General features: G+C 38.1%; 1 protein-coding gene across 1 annotated transcript in view; it reads left to right on the forward strand.

Annotated features, from left to right (window-relative positions):
- slc17a8 (solute carrier family 17 member 8) overlaps positions 1 to 5,756 on the forward strand; it is a 9,350-nt gene extending 3,594 nt beyond the window's left edge. The window contains exons 5-12 of the mRNA XM_035665430.1: positions 392 to 479; positions 1,199 to 1,285; positions 2,624 to 2,766; positions 2,875 to 3,024; positions 3,141 to 3,273; positions 4,073 to 4,183; positions 4,883 to 5,010; positions 5,427 to 5,756. Of these exons, the coding sequence (XP_035521323.1) occupies positions 392 to 479; positions 1,199 to 1,285; positions 2,624 to 2,766; positions 2,875 to 3,024; positions 3,141 to 3,273; positions 4,073 to 4,183; positions 4,883 to 5,010; positions 5,427 to 5,756 (1,170 nt within the window). The remainder of the gene's footprint in view (positions 1 to 391; positions 480 to 1,198; positions 1,286 to 2,623; positions 2,767 to 2,874; positions 3,025 to 3,140; positions 3,274 to 4,072; positions 4,184 to 4,882; positions 5,011 to 5,426) is intronic.
- Positions 5,757 to 9,078: the final 3,322 nt, after the last annotated feature.

Genomic DNA, 9,078 nt, shown 5'->3' on the forward strand with positions numbered 1-9,078 from the left:
GTATGATTTCATTAGTGTATGATCACCTGAATATAGCAATCGTTGTATTTTTCATTACCTTAGAATGAGCAATTTTTAACTACAGACACCGCAGGTTTCCTTCCATGGAGTCTGCCAACTTGAACTATGTCTCTACAGTAGCCCAGAAGGGACAAACCAAACACTTGATGTAGATAAGACCTTTTTTCGCAACTTTCACAGCCACTCTAGATTCTCCTACAGACTTTACAGCCTGTTGTCATTCCCTGCGAGTAGTGTTCAGTTAGTTGCAATCTGAAACTTCACCACAAGATGCCACTAAATCCTACACACTGGTCCTTTAAAGCATTTCCACTTTGTCAGATGAATCTCAGGTTACAACCTTTGATAATCTTCTGCATGTTTCTGCTAGGGTGTCACCTACCCAGCATGCCATGGGATGTGGTCCAAATGGGCGCCACCTCTTGAGAGGAGTCGACTGGCCACAACGTCATTCTGTGGTGAGCAGTGCCTCCGCCTCCTCTGTCAAAATGCTCCAAAATACTCAATGAACGTTCCCCAACACAAAGCTTTCCACTGATAGAAAATCTATTTCTCTCCAGTTTAATCCACCTTATAAGTCATAGCGGGACCGGTCAGCAAATGGACGTGAGAGAGCTTATTTTGTTTTGCAGATTTAGTCCACTGCTGCCTCTATCGAAATTAAAATAACCATGTTGCACTTTATACTGGTACCATGACAACCCATGCATCAAAACCCTCTTGACATTGTCTGTAAATGAACACGGCTCACCTGCGTACTCTAAAGGAGCTTCTCTCTCTCTATTCACCTAAATGAAGTGTCACATTGCTTACTGACCAAAAGCACTCTCATGCTCCCTGCTCTATTCAAAACAACGGTGTTCATGAATCTGTCTGATAATAGAAAACACATTAAATCACCCTCTCTGTCACAGCAGTGCCAATGACCCATTTTGACAGCATTTATTCAATAAAACTATTGTGTTTCTATATGTTTTTGCTTTTATTAAGACAGTATTATACAGTATAGGTTGTTTTTGTACCATTACTACTGCACTGTATCGACATAAAGTTAAATATAGTCTGTTGTAAAATATAAAAAAATTTGAAAGAGACAATTTTATTTGATATATTTACTTAAAATCTGATGTTATTACTGATATAATAATATTCTGACATTAAAATCTGATGTTCTCAGGATCCTATGCAGGAGCAGTGATCGCCATGCCTTTAGCTGGAGTGCTTGTTCAGTATGTCGGATGGCCTTCAGTCTTCTATATCTATGGTAAGACTGACGCTTGAATGGGCATCACAAACATAAAATCACAAAAACATATCAATCACTCACTGTCATAAAAAACAACGTAAAAGTGCAAAACACTGATCTTACCCTGGCTGTTTCATGGCTTTTGGAATAAAACCAGGCAGCATGTACAGGCAATCTAAAAAATACAGGCACATAACCCCACATAAATCCATGACGTGTCGCTTATACACTTCTGTTTTTGTACAGTTCAAACGAGCAACAAACAACATGTTGATCACTAAGCTTTAGAGGTGTTTTATAGGATCTAATATTTACAATTGGACAGAGCCAGAGTAACTTCTTGTTTATCAGACACACATAAAAGTGGAATTGATCTTCTAATCTAAGAAATAATTTCCCAAAATGTTGAACCATTTCTTTTAGGGTCCAGTGATTGGGAGGATCTATTGGCAGAAACAGAATATAACATTTGTGTTAGTTAGTGTATCTGAGTGTATAATCACCTGAATATTGGGATTGTTGTGTTTTTGTTAGTTTAGAATGAGCCCTTTATATCTACAGGGGCCGCGGGTCGCCTTCCATTGAGTCCACCATGTTGAACCTCCATGTTTCAGCAGCACAGAAGAAACAAACCAAACACTGGCACTAGATAGGAGTGTTAGCGTATTTTACAGCCACCATAGTTTATCATAAGGGAAGGGGACGGTGAAGTGAGGGGGTTGCAATCTCCATAATCTGTTTTTTGCCAATAATTCAACACCTTGCAATGAAGTTTCTTGTCATTTTAACAAATAGATGTAAACCTCAAAGTATCACATGCATTTTATGTGAATAAGAAAACATATATTATTTAAACAGTGTCATATAGGATGTTCGTCAAGCGCTGAGTCATTAAATACTCTGGGTGTCAGGTTCCTTGCGTGCAAAGTGGTTTTCACAATCCTTGACAGGCATGCTGCTCTGTGGTGGTTGTACTTTGTATGCTCTGCACAATAAAGGGTTATCTGAATTGCCTTAGAGTTTGATTAAAATGATTAACACTGACATAAATTTCATACTTTGCCAAATGTGTTTTAATAAAAATGTACTCTGGTTCTGATGCGATATAATCTCATGATTTATTGATGTAAATTAGCATTATCCTGTCTGGGCTCTGTGACTCATACCTTGTTCATTTCATTTTAATAATGAAATTCTTGTGGTCCAGAGAAGGTCGGGGCTTGTCTTAATTAGTCTGTCCTGTCCTCAAGCTGCTCGTCAACGCTCCACAAATTCTTGACTACAAATATAGACATCTTCAAGTGTATATGTACAAAGGAACTAATTCACTTTCTATTGTTGTCATTTCATTAAAAGGTGTTTTGGGGATCCTATGGTATGTCATGTGGCTCCTGCTGGCATATGGAAGTCCTGCTGAACATCCCACGATCACCGAGGAGGAGAGGATATACATCGAGACCACCATCGGTGAAACAATGAAGCAATTGAGTGCGACTGAGGTGTGTATGCGTAAAAAAAGCAGCCAGTTTCAGGGTATCACACAAATACATACACAAACAAACATACACAGTATAAACTGGTTGCATTGACTGTCTCCCCAATCACAGAAATTCAAGACTCCGTGGCGTCGTTTCTTTACCTCCATGCCCGTATACGCCATTATCGTGGCCAACTTCTGCCGTAGCTGGACCTTCTACCTGCTCCTCATCAGCCAGCCAGCGTATTTTGAGGAAGTCTTTGGCTTCCCCATCAGCAAGGTTGGCCTCACAGTCTCACTACAGCTATTCTAATTGACAAATATCCATAAAGATAAGACAATTAATCCTTGTACTGATTTACATTATGGCTTCCTGAATGAATGGTCTCCCAACAGGTGGGCCTCCTGTCTGCTGTCCCCCACATGGTGATGACAATTGTAGTACCTATTGGAGGACAGCTGGCGGACTTCTTACGCAGTAACAAGATCATGTCTACCACCAATGTGAGGAAACTCATGAACTGTGGAGGTACGTCACGGTGAACTAGAAGCAATAGATCTTGTCATTCTATATCTTGATACTGGAAGGCCTGGTTTTACTGTATTATGCAGTTCCTCCAGAAAGTTGCAATGTTGTGATCACAAATTCAGCTGATCCAACTAACCAATCATTGTAGTTTCCTGCAAGTTTCACCAATTTATAACCAATCATAACAGTCCCCTGCGCCAAACATTGAATCATATGTCACCAAACTACTAGTATTTACCAACTACTATTTTATTCTCGCTGGAACAAGTTACTTTTTTTGGGAAAGTTACCTGGAGGGACTGACTTTAAAAACAATCAAGTAGTGTATTTGAGGAGACATTTCACCACCAAACAGTATTATAGATGATGTTAATTGTTTCTGCTTTAAACACTAAAGTAACATTATATCATGTCATAAGCTCCATATAGCAATTAGCCTCTTGAGCTCTCTTAACTTCAACTGGTGCTAAATATTTCTATTGGTTTAAAAAAGAGAAGCCATATCAATTCAGTTTTAAAAACTCAGATTTATTTTGTCAGCTTATCCTCTGCTGAACATTTTTTAATTTCAGGAGCTGTACATGTTATGTTAACATTATTCTAATGTTAATATTAATATTAATATTAACATTAACATTAACATTAACAATATATTAATATATATATTAAACATATTTTTTAAAACAGCCCTGCAGGACCTTTATTGTAACTAATTACTCACAGATTATTTAAAAATGTGTATCATGTTGTTTCTTAAATAAGCTACTGACTCACTTTCTCTGGTCCTGTATTTTCACAGGATTTGGTATGGAGGCTACTCTGCTGTTGGTGGTTGGGTTTTCTCACACTCGAGGGGTCGCCATCTCCTTCTTAGTTCTGGCTGTGGGGTTCAGTGGATTCGCCATCTCAGGTATTACCACATCTGCACCAAAGAAACATCTTCGTCAGGACTGCACGACTCATATTGCGATTATTTTGTGTGGGAATGATAATTTTTGCATCACAAATGTCATTTTCACTGATGATGTGACATTTGTTCGGGTCTGTACCAAACACACATGTTTTCTTACATCTGCAGAACTACAGTACTTCATTATAATGCTGTTTGTCACACATTTTACCTTTATCAATAAATTTCACATATTGCATTTGGCCAAATTGGGATTTCGGTAATATTTCAATTAATTGTGCGTATAATCTGCAATTGAACACTTTTAGTTTTCTAGTAGACTGAACACTAAACATCAAAAGACTGTGTTTGAAACCTGTGTCAGTTGAAAACGCAACGCTCAGGATGTTGCAGATAAACTTTTTTTTTTCTTTTCTCTGTGTTCTCCCATCTTTTAAATTATGAAAGACTTGTCGGAAAAATGATATGCAGTACTACTTTTCCTTTGGCTGCTATGCAGTATACATGCATTAGCCTGCCAGGCCTTCGCACAGGCACTTCTGCTGAATATTTTATAGACTGTTGTCAAGACAACCAAAAAAAATCAAAAGAAGCGTGTAGATCTAAAACAAAATATTAAAAAGGCAAAACAATCAATGGAATTCATTTTGTAACTGGATCACTCTTTGCTCATAATCAAATGTTCTTGTGTGTCTTCAGGTTTTAATGTCAATCATTTGGATATTGCTCCTCGCTATGCCAGCATCCTGATGGGCATTTCTAACGGGGTGGGAACGCTATCTGGAATGGTGTGTCCTTTGATTGTCGGAGCCTTGACTAAACACAAGGTATAACAGGTTGATTACTAACACTAACTGTTGTAGATATACATTCATACACTGATTAGTTGTCTTACCAGTTATTCATCTTTTTGCTGTTGTCTTGCCTTCGATCATCTCATATTCTGTTGAAATCCTTTTATTTATTTTTAATTATAAGTGTATAAAATATCACAGGCAACTCAGAAAGAGTGTCTTCACAGAGGCTTTTCCCTCATTGTATTTTTAAAACATATCAGGCTTGCTTTTTAGTCACAGAATCACAGTGTGAATCTTGCACCTATAATTTATAGCCCTGTAAAATTTATTACACACATTGCAGCTGTAGTTCTTTCACTGCCATGAGTAAGGCAGTGGATTTACAGTGTTACCTCAGTGGTACATGACTGACAGTAAATTCATTGACTCTATTCATCTCCCCACAGACTCGCCTGGAGTGGCAGAATGTCTTTGTTATTGCGTCCATGGTGCATTACTCAGGGGTCATCTTCTACGCTATCTTTGCTTCGGGAGATCAGCAGGAATGGGCCAACCCTGAAAGCACCAGCGAGGATAAATGTGGCATTCTTGATGAGGACGAGCTGGCTGAAGAGTCTGAGCTCAACAGCGAGACCATGATTGCTCCCAAAAAGAGTTACGGAACCACAGACAATTCATCTGGTCGAAAACAGGGCTGGAAAAAGAAGAAAGGGGTGACCATGCAAGAGGAGGAGGAACATTATGGGAATGGCGACCACCAAGACAGGTACCAGTGAGACGCCCTGTGGGGCGAAGAACTTCCAAACACTCTAATCTGGTCAAGGCTGAAGGTTTTATTTCACACCTGTGAAGATGTCAGAAACATCGGAGAAGTGACAGAAGCAGCAGCAGCATCATTATGTACCTCAAGATGGCCCCTTTTTCAGTTTTGGTCAGTACTCCAGTTTAACTGAGGTGTACTGTCACGTCCGCAGAACAAAATCATCTGGAAACAAGAAAAAAATAAAAATGCTAAAAACATAATTTCTATCAGAACTGGAGCAAAACAAGAGAAAGATATAAACAAATATATAACTAGAAATTTAACTAGAAATTTAATCTACACTGACATATACTGTAGACTACTAGTATGAATAGTACAATGGAAACTAAACCACAGACCATTCATGAACCAACTAGTGCTGTGCTAAAAGAACATCAGAAACACATATCAACTTTCAAACCTGATCGTTCTCCGTCTGTGCGAGCAAACGTCGACTGAACTTTTACGTAGATTACTTTGAATGTGCACAGTTTCTTGAAATGTTTTGCGTCAGCTATGCAACGTGAAAAGAGATCTGCTTCTGGAATGTAATAATGGGTTTGACTGCAGACCACAGTGTTAATGTAATGAGCCTTATTGTTTCTTTTTTGCTTGTATGTATTTGCTGTTGCTAAATGATTGCACTCTGTCTGCTGCTTAGCTCGCTCTCCTTTGTCTGAGCGGTCTTTGTTCACCATCCATTTGTAATGCACTTCTTCCAGCATTACATCATCATTTGTAGTGCTCTGAGCTCATAATGGGATGAAATGGATGGTGACTTCAGTGCCGACGTTACTCCATGAAGCATTTAGTGTAACTGTATTTATTCTTCTGGTGTTTGTCTTTTTTTTGTTGTTGCAATTTCTCAATGTTTGATACATGGAGGCCCAGTTTGTTTCTATAAATAATGTACTGTAATGTTTCGCTTTAATCATAAAAGAGTATGGCAAATTTACACTCACTATTTATCATTACTGCTAAAGAATAGAACATCAGTTTTGTACAGTAAATTATCTTTCTCTGTTTGAGAAACCATTGATTTGATTTGCACTTTACTTGAACACACTGGAGATGTAATTAACTACATTTCCATTCTGTATTAAGATTGTTAAGAAACATAAAATCCCTGAAGAGCTTGAAGATTTTGAATTATTGAGTACTTTGCATGAGGTTATTCAACATTTCGTGTTGCTTTGTGTATTCAGAAAATTATAAAACTAATTTATCATCAAATTGTAAGTTGTTCAGAGTCCACAGCCATAGGTTGCATCCCATGACAATCATGAACATGCCCAGTATGTAACAGCAGGAATTGACACCATTGTTTAATAGACACAAATGATCAATAGTTGTTTTTATAAATTAATGTATTATTTATTTCAGGAATATAAATGTACAGGAAAATATGAATGTACAGGAAAAAAATCTTTGAGTTCCACCTGAATTTCTCATATGAGTCTTTTAGAGGAACCGAGCTCTCCTTAACTCCCCCGTATTTTGGACCCTGTTTAGCAGGTATAATGTTTGCCATGTTCTCCATCTTAGTTTAGTTAGCATGCTAACGTTTGTTAATTCGCACTAAACACCTGACAGCCGAGGCAGATGGGGATGTAATTCATTTTCAGAGGTGGTAGTACACAACTTCTGTACTCAAGTACAGTCACCTGTGTAAAAAAATACTCTGGTAAAAGTATTGTAGTAATTGAAACTTCAAACTGGATTGAGTCTGCCTCCCTCTGTGCAATGATGCAAAATACTAATTGAAAATCAAATCAAATGCATCAAAACTAAAGTAACAAACTTGTTTTTAAACTTTTAGGAGTATACAGATACCTGAAAGAAACAGTACAGTAACACCCTATCTGTACTTTGTTACTTCCCAACTCTGTTCATTTCGCAGGTATTTGATCGTAAATCAAAGTACTGGATCAACTGAAACTTTAAACTGATATGGTTCTTGATGAAAAACAAAAATCAAGTTACTACAATTCATAGATGAACATGAATATCTGGACTGAATTTAATTTTAGTCCATTCAATATTTGTCAAGAGCTTTCACCCAAATCCAGAAAAGCCAACCTGCTGCTGCGTTAGAGGAAAAGTCAGGGGATTACCAAAGTCTTCTGTAACTACTTGTCAGAATAGGATGTCCTTATGCTGCGTGTTTATGTTAGTGGGCTCAAATTGGACATTTTTAAATATTCCAAAGACTGCTCTGTTTCCCATCACACTGTGGTAAACATCCTGTCTTATCTGCCTTCACCCGCCTGCTTCATTTTCACCACGGAAGATAATTACTGGACAGGATATTCCTCGCCAGTGTCAGACTCACTTCTCCAAAACTGCCGCTTGAAAAGATAACAGCTAGAAGGAGTCATTTTATTGTGAAATAGATATTTAACACTTTAACACACTAAACCGATGCCTTTTATGCAAATTGTTGAGTCTAATGATTGTTCCCTCTCGCACGCCGATGAAAAGTTTCAAGGTTATGGACTTTGTCGCCGGTCGTCCTCGCAGTGCTACAAGTCCTTGAGAACATGTGGGATATTATGTCACTTTCCAGGGTGTGCTTCTGTTTTTTCATGCGTACGTCACTGACAATAAGGTCAGTCTGGAATCAGTAACAAAACACCAAGGTAAAACGCAACACCCAATATCTGTTCTCACATGAAGAGAGATATGTAAAATGTGTTTAAATGAACATCAGTACTTTGACTACTGTACATGTAACTTTTAAATACTTGTGTCCGTTCCTTCCCAGAGACTGCCAGCTCATTCCCTACATGCTCTCAAACACAGACCAGATAGTCCACAAACAGCCGGCAGCCAATGGCAAAGGTTCTGTTTATTTCAGAGAGACTGTCTGTTGATTCAGAAGGGCCTCTTTAGATGAAGCAACATCCCATCAATGATTAAACTTCTGGTTTTTGGACAAAAGGCTCATAAAGACAAGAAGAATTTGATTTGTATTCATCTTAGAGTAGGTAAAGACAACAGAGCAGGTACACTGAGGTATGAAAGTGATAACATACACAAATCTGGTGTATACTGCACATTGCAGGGACATGATAAAATGGATTCAATCAGCTGCTTTAAGAGTTCTTTTATGATAACCTACTTATACAAAAGTCAGTGTAGAAGACACAAAAACACCACGATGCTCTGTTTTCATTAAAAGATAAAAAGAATATTTAAACTGAACATTTCTACTCCGCTGGCTTGCAGTATTTGCTAATGACTGGTTGAATGCTCTATGTGTGATGTTTGTGTGGGTGTGTGGGTGGGATTTTTAC

This window comes from Morone saxatilis, unplaced genomic scaffold (assembly GCF_004916995.1).
Source record: "Morone saxatilis isolate NCDOM2014 unplaced genomic scaffold, NCSU_SB_2.0 Contig2, whole genome shotgun sequence".
NCBI classification, from domain to species: Eukaryota; Metazoa; Chordata; class Actinopteri; family Moronidae; genus Morone; species Morone saxatilis.